The sequence below is a fragment of the Sitodiplosis mosellana genome, unplaced genomic scaffold, assembly GCF_009176505.1.
Source record: "Sitodiplosis mosellana isolate CC-2019 unplaced genomic scaffold, AAFC_SMos_1.0 Smas_scaffold_3, whole genome shotgun sequence".
Taxonomy (NCBI): Eukaryota; Metazoa; Arthropoda; class Insecta; order Diptera; family Cecidomyiidae; genus Sitodiplosis; species Sitodiplosis mosellana.
In genome coordinates this window covers 1,198,179-1,219,131 of record NW_022595246.1, presented here as the reverse complement: position 1 = coordinate 1,219,131, position 20,953 = coordinate 1,198,179, and the positions used below count along the sequence as shown (strand labels likewise).

Genomic DNA, 20,953 nt, shown 5'->3' with positions numbered 1-20,953 from the left:
TTTTCTCGCGATTTTGAACCAACATTTTGACCAGATGTTTGAAGTGATTTACATTCGCTTTTTTCCACGAAAAATTCAATGAAACCATTTTTTTTTTTTGAGACAAAACCGTTTTCTTCTGGTATCAACTAAAACGAACGCGAATTCAACGAAAAAACAGAATGTGAAATCGACAATTGCGACAACGGTTAATGGATTCTGGTGATTTTTGGGACACATTTTTTTCGTCAATTTATTTAAACCAATTTTGAATAAATTGGCTCAAGTCAAGTGTGACCTCAAACTAATAGAGCTTGTATATAGTGTACGCAGAATTTTAACACGCAAAGCGTATCATAAAAAGAATACTCAAACTCTGACAGTTTGAAACGGTTCTTCTGATTTCTCTTTTGGATAATAAATCTATTGAGCATTGATCTACCGTTAGAAATGGCTTGGTTCATTTCATGCAGATTTTCTATTAAAAAAAATAATTAATAACACTATTTGCGGAGAAGAATGAGGAAATTTTTGTACAGTGTACATAGTGGCAAGAGCTTGAAATCAGGCATGCGGCCAACCGACATTCTTTTGAAACGAAGAAAAGAAATAAATTGGAAAATGACGCATTTTTATTCTAAAAATGGACGAATATGTTGTTTTTGTTTACGTCAATGAACTTATTTTAACACGTCAATTTCCCTTGAAAACTCGGCCACAAACCAAATGATTGCGTGCTGGAATCTGGACTGTGGAATTGGTCGATTTCAACAAACAGATGTGAGATTGATGTGAGATTGATCGTGTTGCGCAGCTTGAAAGAATTTCAAACGAATGTTTCGTGATCAAGCGAGAAATGTTCACGTTGCACTTGCTTGCGGTCCCGTTTTGTTTCACTTTTGCGGTTTGGTTTTCAATTTCTTATGGAAATCACTGACAAAAAATATGTTTTTCCATTCAAAAGTTATTTTCGGAAGAATATCGTACGAAAGCTAAAATTGTTACTTCGAATCGTCGTTCACATTCGTCCGTAATCTTGTTTGCTGAATCGCCGACGTAAACACATACACTCTTCTGTCTCTTTTCAGCATTCGTCGATTCCGTGCGTGAGAGGCATTTTATGTCGGTTTTTTTTCTGTTTGCTTTTATTGCGCGAGAGGTCAATTGAAGCCAACCGAAATGCGTTACGTTAACCATTTGCCGTCGCTTTCAGTCCGTACATATTTAAGTGGTCATAATTCATTTGAATTTTATGAAATTTTTTTGTCGGTTTTTCAACCGCAAAAATGATTGAAGTTGATTACGCTTGATTGACGCTCAACAACGACACAAATTTCATTAACTTTCTACTAATATTTGCTGCAGCACATTTCCTTGGTGCAAAACCCAATGCGAGAGCAGTGTGTAGGTACAATGGGCGACGACGGTGGTGCAACCATAAATAATTTTCTGCACACAGGTTGGTTTTCGCAAGGTATATCGCATTAAAATTGCAAAAGTTCATCGGGATCGCGTGTGTATGCGGCGGGCAATATTTGCGCAAATTGCAATTAATTCAAATGAGCGAGACAGAGACTCGAGTTCACGATTGAAAGAAATTCAAGACTGTCAAATCAGTTGTCGACATTTCTTGATACAATGTTGCTGATTCCATGCCAATTTATAGCTGTTCACTTTTACTTTATCTCAGCGGTCATATCTCGATGGTTGATTTTCGTTCACGATTGGTAAGTAATTTTAAGTATCCCATCGACGTCGAAATGAGGAACATTCGGTTGGTAATAAAATTCATCCAACAAGGGAAATCCTTCCGGCGAAACGACTTTTACGCGTATTTTGCTCCATCTTTTCTTCGCAGCGCTCTTAATTGCCAATGAGAAACTACGTTATAATCTCCAAATGCAATCGATTGTCTTCGATGGCTTGGTGCGCTTTTGTTTCAGTTTTACTTTCTTCCAAACTTTTCCCATATTACCATCACCGCTGCCGCCGCCGGTGAATACGTGTGGCTGTCTTATTAACACATTTTGTGTTGTTTGACTTTTTATCAGCCGGCTATGGCATTCAATACAAATGATTCTTTTTTCGTTGTTCCGCGCTGTGTTTGAATGATGATTTAGCAGCATTAATATTAATAGCGATCCATCATATATAGATTTATTATACTCAACCAAATCTCAACACATTTTCTTTTATTCCGGTTTTTAATGAATTGTTTCGTTTCTTTCTACCGGAAATCGTGCGTGTGCAACCAAATGAAAGTGTCTTTGCGCGCTCTCTTTTCAATTTAAATGCTAATGCGAAATGTAAGTCATAAAAAGGTGCTAAATAGCTTACAGTAGAAAGGGCAAGTGAAATTCGTTCATTCACACAGCTACAATGAACTTATCTAACACCTCTTTTTTCAACTATCGTTTGAGACGATGATTCTTATTTGCTAAACAGGAACAAGTGAATGCGAAAAAAAAGGTTGGAAGTTGTAGTTTTTCAACCTTGTGACTCATGAGTGGTTAAAGCATGCGTATTTGGTGCTTGGAATTCGAATTATGTCTCTCATTTTCCCGAAAAGAACTTGAAAGTGCTCAAATGGAATCGAGGAAAAAAACGTGTTTGAGAAGAGCGAGTTCCAAAGAGAAATTGAGTTCTGTTCAATTGCAAGATCTGAATTGAAATTTGTGTTGTTTGGCTACCACAACCCTTCTGTTGGTCAAGAAGGTTTTTCTTGGCTTGAACAGACCAAAAAGTGGCTGAAGTAGGCAATTTGGGCGCCCTCGGCCTAATTCTCAGAGTTTGTTCCCAGTTTGTTTGTTTGACGTCGACATTCAATGCGAATGAAAGCTGAGTGTGGCAATCGACAAAAAATGAGACAAACGGAAATAAAACGGAAATAATTGATGCTCGTTTGTGTGAATAACATCAATAATGCACATAATAATAATCCATTGACATACATCTTTTAATGCACTTGAACCGGCTCATGATTTAATGAGATACGAATGCACATATGTGCATAAAGCATACGTTTTCTAATCAAGTTTTTTTCCATCAATGATTCTCTTGGTTTTTTTCTATAAATTTCTATTTATTCATTATCATCATCGTGATAATGGAATGACGGTTCAAAAGTCGTAAAATGACCATTCTGCCATAAAAATGAGGCAGCCGCAACTTAACGGTGAAAATGTTTAGCTCCGTTGCATGCAGCGGCGATGATGCACAGAACAACAGCTTGTTCATTTTTTTTCTAAAGAAAGTATTTGATTTGCAAATAAAGCGATTGCAATCGCAGATTTAGCGAAACGAAAAATAAACAAACAATCCGAAGAAATGTGAGAACAAAAGATAAAAATCACCTTGTAGTATTCTGCACCAGTGTGTTTTCTTCTCTCTCTCTCATTCTGTGTGTGTTTGTATAATTTACGTGTTTTTCTATTTTTCACTCATTTGACGATGCATAAAATGCAAATGCAATTTCTAGCATTAGCATTTAAAAATAGAAGCGGAATTTCCTATTGTGAACTGTATGATGACACCATTTTGTTCTATTTATGCAGTCAGTCAGTCAAGAGCAAATGTTTTGTTTCCCCTATTTCCCCCATAGATCTCTCACTCGTTCAATATAATAGCAGGTCGGAATTTCAACGCATATACAAGCATACTTGTATTTCCCTTCAGCGAAAAATCAAATGAGCAAGAACAATGAGCCGATTTTCTTCCAACGAATTCGTACGATTTTAATTTTCTAATTGTATTTAATGAAATACAAAGCGCTTTGATGATTGTTACAGTCGCAAAATATGCAACAATCATTCTCAATTTTCTACCGTGCCGCTAGAAACAACAACCGGTGATTTGGCTTGATTTGCCGGTTTTGCACGAATTGCATTCAATCAGCTCGGCTGAACTTAATCAAGGCAGTTGCTGAAAGTGGCAATTAACTCAGAAGGCGTTTTTTTCTCTCGGCAAGCGCACATTCTAAAGCAATTTCTGGCTTTCGACTTTGTTTCAATTTTAAGATTCATTATAATAAAATGAAAAGGAAAAAGACTCTGCTATTTTGTACGTCGCAAAAACGTCTTCAACGTGTTTCAACGTGTCAATTCTTCTTTTCAAAAATGAAAAGATTTTCTTCAGATGAACGATTTTTAATTAATCCATTTTTCTTGCTTTCGAACCATCAACAGCCAGTGCAAAAGAAAGTCAATTGTTTGAGATACACAATGAAAATGAAAAGTACACAGCAGCAGCTGAACCTTAAAAAATCACCACCACCCAAATGGGAGTAGATAGTCAAGCAATGTGGCTAGCGCTGAATAGGCAACCAAATAACATTGTAATTAAATTGCCAATTGAAATTCTGAACTTAATTGAAGTAGCAACAGCAACAGCAACAGCAGAATGTTTACTAAAGCAATGAACAACGCAATTGTAACGCATTCATTATTTTATGAATTGATTTTGGACATTGAACATTAGCCGTGAACAAAAAAGAGAGAAAACAAATATTCAATGTCAATTGAATGGAAAGTGGCTTCAGCAAAGTGCTGGACAATGTCGATCGTAATGATTTCTTGTTTTCTCAATTCAACGATGGATTTCATTGTTCTTTGTCAATAGATTTGTTTCGATATTCTCTATCATTGAATCATTTAGTAAATTCACGTCAATTGGAAAAATTTAATTTCACCACTTAAAATCGAGATCACACAAATGGCAATTATAAAAGACCTACACCTTAAAGAATAAATCTTCGAATAAAATGGAATTTATGGCCAGTCTTTTTGTCAATATTGTGAACAATTTTTTCATTAAAATACCAAAGAAACGAGATATTTTTAGCTTTCAAATCAAGTCATTCAACAGCAAAAATCGCGAAAAACTAAAAAAAATATTTAAAATTGTAAATTTTTTATTCATTGTTGAAATGTATGAATTTATGATGGATACGGTACTTGGGTCATTTGCGTAGGTAAGATGTATTCTGTGAGAGATTGGCTTTTAGTTATGCCGCATTCTACAATCGTCCAATGCATTCTCCATACCCAGTGACTGCTTGACACCATAACGAAATCGCCGCTAGACTTGCTCGTCGTCTACCCAGTTGATGGGTTAATTGGTATTCTTTTTTTAGAAGAGCCGCAGCATTTATGTTGATACAACAATTGTTGATGTGTGTCCGTGCACAAGATGATTTGCAGCTAGACTGATGATAAGCACTTAATAATGCTGCCGTAAATATTCATTTTGTGTGTGTGTGTGTTTTTGTTCTGGCATAAAGTGCTATTTAATTTTCACCGTTACATCGTCTGTGCTGTGCTGCTGAAAACTAAATCAAAATGCCAAACCATAAAATCGCTGAAATGTCTTGGCATTTCTTTGCATGTGAAGTAATCGTTGTACGCATCACAGCCTCATTGCTCAAGAAGAATATGCTTGAAATATGTGTATCTGCCAAGAGAAATTTCACCGCGATAAATCTCGTGAAGCAATTCGTTACAATAGGTCAAGCCGCTGTAATGGATTTTTTCTGTCTTTTTGTTGTGTGCTTGCTTCGTCGACCGACGTTCTTTTTTTTTGCTTTACACTACTCGTTTCAAGTCTCGCTCGATAGAATTTCAACATTTTTCTATTCTTTGGAAAGAGCAACAACAAAAAAATCAGCGAAGAGAATCTTTCTATTGAGAAACAAACATTGAACAGCAAATAAAACCCATGAAATATTGCACACAAAGAGTACATTGATTGTACCCCAATCGTTTGACTGACCCATCTCGTCGTCTGTGAAATCAAGAACACGAGCGCCACACAATTCAATTGGGAGTAGCTTATGAATTGATGCCATTGCAATCAACAGCACAACAACCGAGAATAATATTCCCGTTTGATTTGTTCTAATTTTTCACCGGACGAATGACTGAAGAATGGTAAATTTTTTTTTGCAAAGAATGAAATCGACCGACAACAAGATGGTTAGCTGTACAGGATGACGGTAAAAACTCGAGCCCACTCGATTCGAAACAATATAGACCAAGCCGATTAAGCCATTATAAGAAGAACCTAATACTTTAAATTTTTTTAAACAGAATTTAATGATGATAGTAGAATTGCCCAAACGAAATGAACCAAAAACATTTGATCCGGTTGATAAATCGCATTGGCGATTATTGCTTTTTAATTGTGTGTTTGGCATCAGCTTTTGGTGCTTACCTTTCATTTTTTGTAGCAACATTCGAAACACTAACAAAATCATTTACTTTTTTACATAAAAAATTTCACATCGGTCGCATTTTAGTAGTATCTCTCGGTCGATTGACCGTCATCGCTCATCGATAATAGAATGTCGATGCTGAAATCACATTACCTCTCTCGCTCGACACAACTTCTGTTGCGATCAGTCAGTTTTGTTCTCATGGTCGTAAAATCTGTGCAAATAATTGTTTGATTTTGACTCATAAACATAACATTTGTTTCGATCAACGTTTATTTTTGATTATTTATTCATATTAAAGCGTTTTTTTCTGTTATTAACAAAATATATAATAGGATTCTCACAGTGAATAAATTCGATCAAAAATATTTGTCGTTTGCTTTTCCAAACATTTTTGCCTTATCTTCTTATATTATTTTAGAGTACTCGATACTAATTTCTATATATTTAAGCCTACGAAGAACTTCTTGAAACAAATGTGTGGAAAAAACATGTGAAAATCGACATTCGATTAAACAAAAATGGGCGAAAAAAGTGGATGACCCGTGTTGTAGCTCAGACTTCATCGGAATGACATTGTTGTAACATATTAACGTCTGAATGTGTTTGTTTTTCTCTGGCTAAGGAATCGCGTCGACATGATTACATTTCATCAAACATGTCCATGTTTGAGTCTTCAATGTCGTTGTTGTTTGACTGGACGTGTTGGGTGTTGAAGTCATCAAATTTGAAGAAGCTCTGTGCCTCTTCTTCGGAAATGGTGCTCATTTCGCTTTCGTTGGCGGTGATCAAACCCAGGTTTTCGTTGATGAGCGATTGCCACAGTTGGACCTTTTCGCGTTCCTTCAACACCTCCTTGAACTGTACGATCCATTCGTTGTATCCGAATGGTGCCTTTTGCTTGGCCGTTTCACGATAGGCTGACAATGCTTTCAGAACCTTCTCGTCCATCGCAACAATTGATTTTACCACCAAATTGTTGATGACGGTTTGGATTTGTTCCGCGAGCAGATTGAACGCTTCACCCAGCTCGAGCAGTTTGATAAAGTCGTCGGCCGGCTTGACAGTTCCGATCTCGTGCACGTCGTAGTACTTTGGTTTTTCCAGCTGATCGGCTGAGTCGGCTTCTTGTTTTTCGACTTTGAGCATGTTTTGCAGGAATGCTTCTTTGCCCGTCAACTTGGCCGCCTCCAGTGGGAACAGTGCCTTTAGTTCATCGACATTGGTGTCGCGCTTTGGTGGTCGAACCAACGACAATATTTCATCGTCCACTTTGAGAACGGGTTCGCTTGGGTTGATTGCTCGATTGGCGATGCAACGGTACATATGCTGCAATCCTGGGTCCAACAGTTTCTTGAACGGCTCCGGTTGACCATCATTCACTTTTGCGTTGTCTTTTGTCAAATCCATTGCATCAACGAATCGACCCATGGCTTCGAGCTGCTCGGAACTCGGTGTGGTTTTCTTTGCGTTCAGCTTCGGGAATCGCATGTCAACGTAATTGTCTTTGAAGAACAATTCGTACATCAGCAAACAATTTTCGCTTGGAAACAATGCCATCATTTTTGGTGCGGTGCCCTCACGATACGTGTATCGAGCAATGATGGCCAATTGCTTATTGTGCATTGCTTGCAGCATGGCAGCAAAACGTTTCGCCGAAGTAGTCATTCCGTCTTGTGGTACAACCGCCCAGATCGAATCGCCCACCAAATGACTGTCATGAACTGTGTCTATATCGGTGAATCCAATGACCTTCAAGCCTTTTCCACCGTTGTCGTACTTATCATCTTCGAATGGAATTGGCTCTCCGCCATACATGTACCTATGAGTGAAAGTTTCTCATTATGGTATCATTTGATTCTGATTAAAGGAATGTTTCTATTTGTTAAAACCTCTTTTATATCATTGTCTAAATATAATTTTGTTTTTGTTTTGAATTTGAGCAAAACGTACCCTTTTATCAAGTTTTCGGCAACAGTTTCGAGATCGAGGACTTCATCGTTGAGATAGTGCTCAGTTTTCATGGTCACGTTCGAGATTTCAACGTTGGAAGATGAACCAGATGGGTCGCCATCACTTGGACCTTCGTTGGTCGACGGAACTTTGTTCACGAAACGTGTCTTCCAATCACCCAGTTCTTTGTCGTTACGAACCTACACCGAAACATGTGAATTGAAAATTGATTTATTTGTTCTATTCGAATTACGGAGAAATCAACAGAAATCGAATTTTCATATTGAACTCTAGCTTTGTCCCTGTTTGTATTTTGATTTTGTACCACACTCACATAAATAAATGCCGAAACTTTGATAGCCAGATTGCTGCCAATGGTGAGATCGACCTTCCATGGAACACGTCTGCGTTGCTTCTTGTCCACGTAAATCAATTTTGCAGCCGCTTCATCAATACTGCACAGCACACCATCGCTTTGCATCACAATCTGCTTGATCAATCGTTCGCTATGTTCTTGTACCTTATCCTTGCCCATGGCTTGACTGAAGTTGGCGTATTGATCTTCACTGTCTTGATCCATTTCGTATATCACATTTTTTGTGCTGAATTTGTAAATAAAATTGAGTGTTTTGAAAACCTTGTTTCAAAGCAACTGACAGAAGTAAGGTGTTGATATAACTTACACAACAATGAGCTCGATTTCGAGATGCTTCAAGCCACCAATCACTTTGTCAATGTTTTCGGCATCATTCACATCCGTGGTGAATGTTGTGAAGAGCAGAATTTTCTTTGTGGTCTTTTTGAGACTGTGGACATAAACCAGATTTATTTTACAAAGTTAATTCCAGAAATAAAATTTCAATTGTCGTTCACAATGATCGAATCATCATTGGTGTCAACGAAATTGCCAAAAAAATTACTCCAAATCGTTGAAATAGTCCATGGCAACCACAACGGCATCCAACCAATCGCCTGTGATTCCCTCGTCCATCGGCGGATCGATGCTCTTTTGAACGTACTTCAAAATATCCCAGCTCATCGGGCTCAATGGAATTGCGTGGTTGATGTTTTCGTAGCCACTTCCATATCGCTTGTTCAATTCGTTGTCGGTCGTTTTGGTTCCGAACAAGAAAAGCGACACCTCATCTTTTGGTCGGGTGAAAATCTACGAGACATGCACATGCATGCAAACACAACAGTCAACATGTCGAACAACGACACTTTGGTTTGCATCTGAAAGTGATTGAATATTGCATAATACCTTACGTGTGATGGCGAATTCGATGCAACTCTTCGCCTCTTCGAAGAACGTTTTCGATTTCAATTTGTCCAATTGATTTGTATTTGCGCCGACATCCAAAATGATGATTGTAGCATCCTTGTGGAATGAAAAAAAAATGCATTGCATTGAAATAGCTACAGAATTGCAATTGTAGGGAATATCGATCAAAAATCCATTCCTTTTTTCATTACCTTTGTAGCAGCCATATTTCCGATCAATTTTCGGACACTTTGATTCAATCTAAAAACCAATTCTCTTTATGACAATCACTGTGAATACACGCGCCAAAAACACAAGCACCGGTTTATCTGTGTTTTGCGTCTTATTGTGAAATTAATCAGTTGACAGAACCGTCAACAGCGCTCAGTTCGAATTACAACTGTCATTCGAAAAAAATTCGAACTTCGAACGTTAGCAATATTGAATAGAGTTAAGGTGACTGGGTTCAGAACATCCAAAAAATTGGTATATTGATATATTGATGGATAAGCGGAAGTTTCTAGCTCAAATTCAAAAGTGAGATGCAAGCGACTGTTTTGTTGTTGACATTTGGTGTGATGTTGAGTTCCACTTTCAAGCAAGTCAAGAATTTATACATCAATAGTAAAAAGTACGTTTGGTCAATTCTGTTTTGGATTGAAATTGTTCAGAAATGATGGGTTTTTGACTAAAAACCAAATCAATTGTAAGCATTGAATTGATTCAGATGAATGTGAAAGGTTCACCATGGTTGGAATTGAAAGACTTGAGTTTAAGTGACTTTTGGCATCATTCAGAAAGTTTAAAAAAAAATCGTTTGTGTTTTAGGTTAAAATCATTAACTGATTTTCAATTTTTTTTTTCTCGTTTATTTTGAACATTTTTATTGTTAGCGTTGAAAATTGGTTGCATTCCATTGGCATAGATATGCCAATATGCGCACTCAATTACGTCGCGTACAATTCGAAAAAACGGATTTACAAAATAAGTTTTGTTGTTGTTGTTGTGGTTGGTGGAAACTGTTTGGATGTTACAAGTTCATAAGCAGTTTAGAAGCGAATAATTTAAGCCTTGGTTTGCTTGTTGCGTGGTTTGGCTTGTCCACCCTCACGGAATCCGTTGCGGAAGCGACGACGCACAATTTTCAAGTAACGGCATCGGCCAGTTCCTGTGGTCTTTCTGCGCTTTGCCTTGTCTGACCAATTGTCTGTGTTGATGGAAGAAACAAAAAGAACAAAATCGAATTAGCACTTCGGTTCAAATCGATCTACTGCAAATTTATCTCAAAGATTAGTGACAGAATGACAATGTCGAAAATCTGTCCGAAAACAAGTTCAAATCAAGTTGAAAATATTTTGTATGGAGACTTTCTGATTTGATTTGCCTAGTGTTGCTTGAGACACGAACCAATGGCATATGAGAATGCATCTTCAAAGACACTGGCACTAATTCAATAGGGTTACTTTTGCACTGATTTCATCGGGTGGCACTTACATGATCGGATTTTAGCAGCTGGGTATCCGCATTGGGCGCAAACTGACTTCTGGATGTGGTACGATGAGCGACCGCATCGTCGACACAATGTGTGCGTCTTATTATGACGCTTTCCAAAACTTGATGTACCTTTCGTCTGAAAAATTCACAATGGATTCGGAAAGAAATTGATTAGATTCATTGCTTAGTGTGTATGTGTCTATGTTCCAATGGACCACATGTTTTATTTTGATCACTCGCTTGAAATTGATATTGCAAATCTTCCAAAACACCATAAATCAAATTCGGTTGCAACTAAATAACATTTTGCTTCCTTTTTCATTCAATTGGTTCAATTTTTAGCTTTGGTCAGCTCAAAATAGTTTTCAACCGATTCTAATCAAGGCAAATCGAACACATATCAGCACCACGCATTGGATGCCGTACAAAACACCGCTCATAATAAATCACGAAAATCACATATTTTCACACAGCGATTTTCCGAAATATAATTATTATCTAATTCATCATCACTATGGGTACAAAATTTCACAAGAATTTAGCGATTTGATATACGGATGATTTGGAAAATTTGCAATTTTTTTCGCTGAACAACACATAAACGTACCATTTTAGTTGACGTTAACCAAGAAAAGAGTTTGACAATTGACAGTTGCGCTTGCCGTTGACTCTCTCATTCACTCAATGAGCGTGTTGACCGATGCGAGGGATTTTTTTCCCGACTGAACAGAAATGAGTGCATTTCATTCCGACAAACCAATGAAAAAAAAAACAAATTTAAGGAAGATTTGAAAATAAATGTATAAAATATAAGCAACGACAAATTTGAATATAAAAATATTAAAAAATGAAGTACATTTTCCTGCAAAAGTCGAAGGTAATGTGATATGTGAACATTTGAACAATGCTAGAAATATTCCCGATTATTCATGACTTCGATGCTCAACAGTCATAAGAATACTAACTGCTAAAATACTTTTTTCAAGAAGTTTGTTTCATTTATTTGACCGTATTCGGTTGATTCTTTATCGGAAAACTATTTATCGTATTAAATTTAAAGTGGTGTGACCCAACGTCAAACCCGTTTATGAAATGACCCGTCGAAAATGACTTATGACAGGCAAATATTATAAAAGACAAAATATCGATTACCAGTGTCAGTTGAGTTTTGGTTGCTGAAGACATAAGTTGGCTCACAAACTAGTCCTTGCTAAATTGAATTACTGCAACATTTTCAAACGATCTATCAAAACTGTTTAGAGTGTGAAAATTTTCAATTATATTTCAATAACGAACGGAACTTGAGGAATTGTAAAGATAAAACGAGCGTGATAAATAGTCCATAGAATTTACTGAAGAAAACGGTTGATTTTTTAAAAATAAATACCTCTTATTTTGTGTTGTGTGTAATTTTCAACGTTTTTTCACAGGACCCGCCGATAAAATGAAAATCACGGATATGAATCTAATCTGTCTCGAAGAATGTTTCGGGTATTCGGAACTGGAGACTCTTTTGAGAGTGGCTGATTCGAATAAACGACTACGCAAAGCCGCCGAATCTGTTTTCCTTCGGAATTTTAGCCGAAAAACGGTACTGATCTCAAAAATGCCGATACAACTTTATTAATTTTATGACAGAGTATACGGTAGAGCACATGTCAGCTTTTTTGCGTTTGAATCCACAGTTGAAAAAAGTGCGTCTTTGTGGGCAAAGAAACAACGAACCGATGTTCGCTCTAGATACGTTTCTAGATGTTATTGTGTATTATTATGAACTAATGAAAAATCTTAAAAGATTTGACTTGATTTAAAATTTTGCATTATTTTTCCATTCAACGGCAACTAAATTCATTGCAACATTTGGGAAATTCCTCATTATTCGTGGTTGAACAACATCCATACATTCATATCAATATTGGTGATTACCCGACAGCAGATTTTTTCAACATCATTGATCGACACCCAACCACAAAGACGTATACCATCGAGGTCATTAATCAGGAATATTTCCAGCGTTGCACAAACTCATCACTTTACCTTCGTCTTGTAGGAGAATGTACTTCATTTTGGAATATTATCATTTAAAATCAATTATTTTATGGTCACTGCACGTTTACAAATATAATACGAAAACATAACAAATCCGAATAAAAATGTCAAATTAATCATTGTTTTTATTTCATTCTCATCTGATTTATACGATTAAATGCAATTTTGAATTTACTTCGCTATATATCCATATTGGATACAATTTTTGTCGTGCACCATTCTATTCTGGTCTTAGAGAAAAGAATGTGAATGAATTAAATTCTAAACTAGCAAAGAAGAGTTGAGATGGAAGAAGTTGTAAGGGGCACTTTAACCTTCTTGAGAAGTTGTCGATTTTTGAATGTTTCACGGGTGGCTCGCGTACGACTTATCTAGTATAGTAATCCTAAATTTCACCTATGCTTCTTGCACTTGCCCGTGCACGCAGTTAGAGTATTTTCTTGTTCTTTTTTGAATATTCCATATTTTCAATCCTTCCACCGACTTTTGCAGTGAGTTCAATCGGTATTTGTTTTAAATTTTAAAACTCACTGTGCCTTACAATATGGCAAACAAAATATTCATTCTCTTCCTAAACTGATGGAAAAAATGAAAGAGGAAAGAAACAGAGTGTTTTCTTTTAGTTTTTTACTCTTCGATTTTATTCAAAATGGCAAAGAAAATTGTATTTGCAACAAAAACGATACATATTTTAAAATTTATTGAATTAAAATGCCGAATTGCTGGCCTAATATGTCTGTCAATGGCCATTGCATTCACTGACTGATTTTCAGGCGATTTATTATTTTTTGAGTAAATATCAGATTTTGTTCCTGTTTTTAAATTCATTTATTCATTTATTTTTGCTCTTTTTTGTTGTATTGTTTAAAATAGCATTTTCAATGAACGTTGATACACTTTTGCCTACACCCCTGGCTGAATGCTTTACGCCGGTTGAATTAAAGATATTATGAATGTTATGTGTGTGGCGTGCGTGTATGCGACTGATCTATCTCTAGATCAGTGTAATTGTGAGCTTGGTTTTCGAAATTTTTGCCTGTATTTTGTTACAATTCTTCTATCGAATGAAGAGTAAATCATAGGAAGTTTTATTATTTGATTTATAAAATATAGTACGAATCTAGTTTGAATATATTAAAGCGACTAGTTTTTCTGTTGTTGTTTTTTGCAAATAAGTGACCTGCAATTAGTGGGGAAAATGCAATTTGATATGTGTGAAATAATAGTAAAGCAAAGGGATGATGGGAAGCGTATCCTACGATAATTTTGATTTTGATTATTTGCTTGTTTTTATTGATCATTTTACCACCAATCTGTATCCCTTTCTCGTGGCATGAAAAAGCCTTTGCTTTGTTCAGAAAAATAGAAGCATTTCAAACGCAATTTAGAAAGCAACTTTCATTATTAACAATTGAAATTGCCCATTTCAAGTTGCTAACTTAATAGTCAAACGTGAGTTAGTGACAACAACAGCATTTTTTCCTTTAATTTTTCTTTAAATTGACTTGATTTTAACCATTAACCATAACAATTGCTCATTCATTCGTTCCAAATCCCACTCGAAATATTGTCATAATCAAAACTTGAGGAATTATTTAAATTTTTTGCAATCTTATTAACGCTACAAATATATCGTTCTGAATTGAATGTGAAATCGAATAAAAATGTCTTGAAACGATAAAACTAGTATGAGGCGATCTGTATTCGTTTTTATATATGTATCATGTTATTTTTTCTTCTCTTGAACCAAAAAAAACTGATCTCGTTGCGTAATGAATGAATGAAACATTATTTTATTTAAGGCATTATTTTTTTTTCTTTTCATTGAATAAAAACATGTTTGCGTTTGACCGAAATAAAATAAAAAATCAACGAAAAATTTCGTTCAAAAAATCTTCCGGTTGTATGGAATGGAAATGATTTGTGTGTTTTATCGTTCAAGCATGGTTGGTTCACTAATATGTTATTAGTTAAAAGTATTGTACCTAAAAAGCTAGTGTGTAAAATAGATTTATTAGCCTTTTGCGTTTATTTTTTTTATTTTGTAGTATTTTAATTTCTAACAATGTGATTTAATGAGGCAATCAATTCTCCGTCTAAACTCCAACTACCTCTTTCGACGTAGAAGAGGCAAACCAAAAACCAAAATGGAAGAAGCGAAAAATCAGGCACCTAAATATATTTTCAATTTTTTTTTCTATTCATTTAAAAATCATTTTCTTAGCGATAACAGCAAAAATTCGTTGCGAAGTGTTTAAACAAAAATTGGAATTTCTCATCAAATTGCTACGCATTCAAATCACTAACCTTCGTTCGTTCGTTCGTTCTTAGTTCGAACAAAAACTCCCAAAAAATCAAACATATTCGTTACGTGTTAAATTCTTAAATGCCAATTATTTGGTTTCAATAAATATTTCAACGAAGATAAAACCCAAAACAAAGTGCATACCGCATATCATATCACAGAGAGACAATTAATTTGAAAACCAATTTTGCTCAACATACGAAATCACTGGCTGCTTTCTGTCTATCAATAAAATTACGCATAAATTGTTTATCGTTATCGCAAGTTAATCTTTCAATACATGTAATAATTGACTCATTTCGCTGACAAGCCATAGCTATATAATTCGATTTAGTAATTATGAAATGCAATTCTTATCACAATATATTTGGTTTTTGTAGTTTGAAATGTCCATTTATAATAATCATAGAAATTGAAAGCAATAAAAGTTCATTATCAAGACAAATCGTTCATAATTCAATGATGAGATCATCTATGATCTATCCTTGGACTCTACAGATATTATTTATGATGTGTAGCGTGAGGCAAAAATAGTAATTCATCGTGCTTCTCGGTGCAAATGTAAAATACCAAAAATATCAAGCGAATACAGAGAATAAATGCAATATAAATCCCTATTATATTTGAATTATACCGAAAGCGGCGGCGGTTGCGACGCACCAACAACGGTCTATCTCTCAATGTGAATGTTTTTGTGAGTGTACTATGTTTATTTAAGGTATATTTGATTTGATGCAATTGATCTGAGTTTTGACATTTATTTCTATACGATTTACTTCATCGTTTTGTTCAATGAATTATTTTAACGCTCATATCGCTCCTTCTCTTTTTTCTTCATACAATTTTGTTTTGATCCGTTTCGTTTGTATTTTGGTGAATGATTTGACCTAATAGTCTCTAATTGCTTATTGGTATATATTTTTTTCTGTAATTTAAATTATTTTTGATTTTTGTTCAACAGCAGCTGCTGAAAGAGAACGTCAATCGGAAAATTATTAATGTATGTTTTCTTAATTTTTATTCGTTATAACAACTCGAAAATAAATCGCTTGAATTCCATTTGTTTGTTCACACTCCATTCGCTAAATAAAAATGTTCAAGGTGGGTTCCTGTAATGCAATTTCCTAATCCTTATGTGATTCATTTCTTTGGTTTTATACTCAATTCTCATTCCTATCTACAAAAGTCCGTTTCATTGACTCTTGAATGTGTATTTGTATTTGTATTTGTATTTGTATCTGTATTTGTATCTGTATTTGCGGCGATGAGCTATCAAATCACCATTGAGCATGCATCTAACTATTAGCTTTTATTTAACATTTGACACTTATTCGAAGCGAATGCTAATTCTCGTATTTGTTATTTTTTGTTTTGTTTCAAGGCAATTTGTACTCTTCGTCGCCATTGGAAGAGTATAGCCTGTTGGATTCCCATCACAGACATCCAACGACTGAAATTACGTTTCATCATTGCTTTTGGAATTCACTTTGATCGATTCAATTGTATAAATCTTGACGACCCTCTACAGCCGTTTGATTGTATCGCCGGTGAAAAATAGCGAGAATTTCCGTTTGAACGATATTGGCTCTTCTTCTTCGCTACTGCCACTTTCACTCGTGCTCAGCACATCTTCGCCGAAAATTATTGTTCGTGTGTACGGCGGAGATGGATCACTAGGATCATCGGGTTCCAGGAAACCAGGATTCAATATGATATTCGGAATGATACCAATTGACTCCCATTCGTCTTCCTCTGTGTATTTGCCGACAGCAAAAAGGAGAAGAAAGAGAGAAATAGATAAGTGATTCATTGGTGACATGGTATTTGAAGGTACAATCATAAGAAAAAAGTTCTTGATGTAATACAAAAATGTATTGAAATAATGATAAACTACAAAGAGAAATTCACCTCGCAGCCGTTTCTCCTCCATCTCCAGATAATGATCACGAAGCAATAATATGCACAACGTAAAACCTAACACAACCAATGCGCTCATACTTAGGCCAACGGCATACACCCAAATTTTTGGATCGAATCCTTCTACATCCTTTAAAATGATATCCAACACACCTATTAAAGAGAGAGAAATGGAACAACGTTGGTTTTACATTTTGTATTCTATAGGCTAATGAGTACCATGTCAATAAAATGATAATTTCTTACTTTCGTCGCTCAGTTGCCCGAGCGTTGTCGCCGATGTTGTAACGGCTTCGCCGGCGCCCAGATAATTGTTGGCCCACAGTCGGAATTCATACGTCGTGTTCGGAATCAAATGATACACCTCATAATAGCGCTGTGAACAAATGTCATTTAGTTTTCATGTAAATTCTACTAGTTTTTGCTTACTTTACAAAGATGAGGCAAATTTGAATAATTTAAAAAAAACTTAGAGAACCCAACATAAACATTCCTCTCTTACCACATTCGCTGGAATATTCTGTGGATCCAATTGATGCCATAGCAATAACGATGCATTGGTCAATTCATCAACGTCGGCACAGTATTTGCGAAATTCAGCAGTGAAACTTTTGACTGGATAGCCGCCGGAATGATTCGATGAATATTCCCATATTAGAACGCCTAAAATTGTCGATAATCGTACGCTAAGCTTAGTCACTGGTCCAGGTACCGATCGCACCTTCAGCACAATCGTTAAACCCTCGAGAAAACTGTTATCGGTTGGTTTTTCTTGACTTGACCATGACGAATCGTCGTCGTTACCAACTTGCGTCAATTCTGATTCATCCGGACTCACAAGGCAAATGTATATTCCAGCATCACTCGGTTGAATATTATTGATTCGCAAATCTGGTCCTCGCTATCAAACAACAGAAAGAGAAAAAAAAGTGTCAAATTCATTTCTCATGCTCACATCACACACTGTCACGTGCTTGTTGTGCACATATTTTTTTTTATTGTTGTTGTTTGTTTCAAACCTTACCACAAATTCTCTCGTTTCATTGCATTCTTCTTTGACCCACATAAGGGTTGAACCGTGAGCCAAGCAGGGAATCGAAATATTATTTCCAGCGTCTGTTATGTATTCGTTGAATTTGATGACCGACGAGCACACCGAAAGTACTGAAACATTCAAATGTACAGAAAAAAAAAGTTACTTAAAAGACGAACCAAAAATGTGGGATATTTTTATGGTGGTAACACTAAAAAATGGCGATGACGCTGTACTCTATAAGGTCGCAGATTTTGACACATCTATCATTGTATCTATCATTGTAAACGTTTAACCGGAGAACGAAGCTGGCGAAAAGTACAGTATTTTTTTTATTTTTCTGGAAAAGTATGCAAAAAACAAAGAGGTTTACTAAAGGAAAGTGAATCAAGAAGCTGCCATTTATCGAATTATTTTGGAATTTTTCCCGTAAGTTGAATTAAATTCTGTTCAAAACACAAGAAAAGGTGTAGTGGTTGTGTGAAATTTGTTTACAAGCGACATTTTGAGGTTAGCAAAATACTAATCGATTTGTCTTTTACAGCCAATTCCAACGAATCAGCTTGACCCGTTCCACAAACAGAAGCAACAACGGCACCGCAAACAAAATGCCAAAGTATTATTGTGATTATTGCGACACATATTTGACACACGACTCGCCGAGTGTGCGGAAAACACATTGCATTGGTCGCAAACACAGAGACAATGTCAAGTTTTACTATCAAAAATGGATGGAAGAACAGGCACAGCATTTGATTGATGCCACCACTGCGGCATTCAAAGCCGGCAAAATCGCACAGAATCCATTCTCAAATCCACCTCCAAATATGACGGCCGTTCCACCGCCCACTGGATTTGGACCACCACGAATGATGCCACCACCAGGTAAATATAAATCGGTTTGGTTAGCCGGTTAGTCAAGGATTGATCAAATACTGTGAAATACACATATGAGTGTCTATGCAAGTGAATCATTGAATGACCGTTTTGTTTAGAACCAATCAAAAAGTGGGAATTGATTTTCAAAACTTTATTTCAATAGGTATGCCACCAATGGGAATGCCGCCTGGTATGATGCCACCCGGAATGCGCCCAGGTCAAATGCCTGGTGGGATGCAAGGTAAGTTTTTTTGGAGTTTACTATTCGAGAGACTAGTAAACCAACACACATTTCAAAGAAATGTTAATAAATAATATTTTTTTCCCAACAAGGCGGACCAATGCGTATGCCACCGCTCACTGCTATGCGTCCACCTATGATGGCTCCACCACCACAGCTCAGTCAGTCTGCTCCGGGAGACGATTAGGACGCGACGAAATTGACATAATTTAGGGTTTAAATTGCGCAGATTCCATTCGGTGTGAATTGCCGACTGAATATAATTTCGATTATTTTTAATGTAATGTCTCTTATTTGATTACTATGATGAAATGGAAATAATAAATATATTTGAAACTAAGCAATTGTTCGTTTCATAATAAAACTTTTATTTCGTTTGTTTCCTTCGTATTTTTATCGACACACGATTTTTTTTCGGTCTACGGCTATCGATTTTTGCCATTAGGGACTGTACGTTTATGCAAAATGACTCAATCATGTTTGTTATTCAGTCTCAATAGCATGTTCCAATACATTTTCTATTTAATTGAATCGCAGCTACAGTTTTCGTGTGATTATTGGTTATAAAAAATGTTTCTCCGCACACATAATGACACATGTACGCTATAAATAGTACGACCGCACTTTTGCAATATTGCGATTGAGTGATGTAGTGCTGGGTTAATGTGAATGGTTTGACAAATGTATAATTTGCCTTTGCATATAACCTATCTTTTGACATGAAGTTTTTACTGAAGAATTCTATACAATTTATCGTTCTCTAGCCTTACGTTGAGTGAGATGATTCACAATTGTCGTGCAAAAACTGTTCGAACACAATTTTTTGGGCAAATAAAGGAGAAAAATTCATTTCATAACATTGAGTGTAAAAAATGTTGTTTGATAGGATTGAACGCAGAAGAGCCATATCCAGCTTCTGAATCGGACTTTATTCATCGGTTCATATGGTGTAGTGGTTATCACATCTGTCTAACATGGCCCGCATGGGTTTAGCGCACAGAAGGTCCCTGGTTCGATACCAGGTATGAACATGTTTCTTTTTTTTATTTTCAATTTCTTTAGCTTTTTTAATTGTCTTTGATTAAAAACTAGAAAAAAATTACATGAAGCTTCCAATTATTCGCATTTTTTTTTACAAAGGAATGTCGATTTCAGACCAAATTTGTAGGTGAATCTGTGTTCAAATGTGTGGAAACTCATATTTTTCGACAGAAAAATGGTACTTTTTCCACACGAAAACATCATGAGAGGCCATTTCCGACCATTTTTTTGTGTGAAATAAGTGAACGATTGTATGCTTCATATAAAATCACATTTATGACATACAAAACACACTTACAATGACTTACTAAGGATCTATACGCATCTAATTTTTGACGAGGAATCGATTTAACCCTCTAATGCATATATTTTATACAGAGCTGGGAATTTTTTTCCATGCTTATTTTACCTCATAAGCACTTAAAAAAATATTCATAATCTGGTATAATATAATGCTGGAATTATCAATAAATCGCAAAAATCAAAATGGTCTTATAAGTACAGTCATGCATTTACGACCAATATGGAAATTGCGAAGTATATGAACAAACCGAATTTGCATAGCTGTACTTATAAGAACAGCTTGCAAATTG

At 35.9% G+C, this 20,953-nt stretch overlaps 4 protein-coding genes and 1 non-coding gene across 5 annotated transcripts in view; 2 read left to right on the top strand and 3 right to left on the bottom strand.

Moving 5' to 3' along the window:
* Nucleotides 1-6,442: 6,442 nt before the first annotated feature.
* On the bottom strand, nucleotides 6,443-10,043 carry LOC129565926 (X-ray repair cross-complementing protein 5). The gene is made up of 7 exons (XM_055441305.1): nucleotides 9,614-10,043; nucleotides 9,402-9,518; nucleotides 9,061-9,305; nucleotides 8,824-8,946; nucleotides 8,475-8,742; nucleotides 8,141-8,340; nucleotides 6,443-8,009 (listed from the first exon to the last, which is right to left on the bottom strand). Exons 1-7 carry the CDS (start codon nucleotides 9,626-9,628, stop codon nucleotides 6,830-6,832), a joined length of 2,148 nt encoding a protein of 715 aa, XP_055297280.1. The 5' UTR covers nucleotides 9,629-10,043; the 3' UTR covers nucleotides 6,443-6,829.
* Nucleotides 10,044-10,217: 174 nt separating this feature from the next.
* On the bottom strand, nucleotides 10,218-11,631 carry LOC129565932 (probable 60S ribosomal protein L37-A). The gene is made up of 3 exons (XM_055441316.1): nucleotides 11,503-11,631; nucleotides 10,896-11,031; nucleotides 10,218-10,608 (listed from the first exon to the last, which is right to left on the bottom strand). The coding sequence occupies exons 1-3, from the start codon at nucleotides 11,503-11,505 to the stop codon at nucleotides 10,466-10,468; spliced, it is 282 nt and encodes a 93-aa protein (XP_055297291.1). The 5' UTR covers nucleotides 11,506-11,631; the 3' UTR covers nucleotides 10,218-10,465.
* A 4,460-nt stretch (nucleotides 11,632-16,091) lies between these two features.
* The window catches only part of LOC129565929 (uncharacterized), an 18,344-nt gene continuing 13,482 nt past the window's right edge, over nucleotides 16,092-20,953 (bottom strand). The window contains exons 2-6 of the mRNA XM_055441311.1: nucleotides 18,191-18,330; nucleotides 17,669-18,067; nucleotides 17,413-17,542; nucleotides 17,158-17,319; nucleotides 16,092-17,001 (exon numbers count right to left, since the gene is read on the bottom strand). Coding sequence (XP_055297286.1) covers nucleotides 16,772-17,001; nucleotides 17,158-17,319; nucleotides 17,413-17,542; nucleotides 17,669-18,067; nucleotides 18,191-18,330 — 1,061 coding nt within the window. The 3' untranslated portion in view covers nucleotides 16,092-16,771. The remainder of the gene's footprint in view (nucleotides 17,002-17,157; nucleotides 17,320-17,412; nucleotides 17,543-17,668; nucleotides 18,068-18,190; nucleotides 18,331-20,953) is intronic.
* On the top strand, nucleotides 18,445-19,689 carry LOC129565931 (U1 small nuclear ribonucleoprotein C). Its single transcript, XM_055441314.1, has 4 exons — nucleotides 18,445-18,628; nucleotides 18,744-19,084; nucleotides 19,242-19,319; nucleotides 19,412-19,689. Exons 2-4 carry the CDS (start codon nucleotides 18,808-18,810, stop codon nucleotides 19,504-19,506), a joined length of 450 nt encoding a protein of 149 aa, XP_055297289.1. The 5' UTR covers nucleotides 18,445-18,628; nucleotides 18,744-18,807; the 3' UTR covers nucleotides 19,507-19,689.
* Trnav-aac (transfer RNA valine (anticodon AAC)) lies at nucleotides 20,258-20,350 on the top strand. Its single transcript has 2 exons — nucleotides 20,258-20,294; nucleotides 20,315-20,350. It is a non-coding gene; the product is annotated as a tRNA-Val (tRNA).

What these genes read in the sequence shown, in the direction of transcription:
- LOC129565926 (XM_055441305.1), bottom strand. An exon ending in GACTATTTCAACGATTTGGA is followed by an intron (nt 8,947 to 9,060) that starts GTAATTTTTTTG and finishes TTATGTCCACAG; the next exon opens with TCTCAAAAAGACCACAAAGA. An exon ending in GAAATCGAGCTCATTGTTGT is followed by an intron (nt 8,743 to 8,823) that starts GTAAGTTATATC and finishes TTACAAATTCAG; the next exon opens with CACAAAAAATGTGATATACG.
- LOC129565932 (XM_055441316.1), bottom strand. An exon ending in AGCTGCTAAAATCCGATCAT is followed by an intron (nt 10,609 to 10,895) that starts GTAAGTGCCACC and finishes CCATCAACACAG; the next exon opens with ACAATTGGTCAGACAAGGCA.
- LOC129565931 (XM_055441314.1), top strand. Translation starts at nt 18,808, where the DNA reads ATGCCAAAGTATTATTGTGATTATTGCGACACATATTTGACACACGAC. An exon ending in ACGAATGATGCCACCACCAG is followed by an intron (nt 19,085 to 19,241) that starts GTAAATATAAAT and finishes TTATTTCAATAG; the next exon opens with GTATGCCACCAATGGGAATG. An exon ending in AATGCCTGGTGGGATGCAAG is followed by an intron (nt 19,320 to 19,411) that starts GTAAGTTTTTTT and finishes TTTCCCAACAAG; the next exon opens with GCGGACCAATGCGTATGCCA.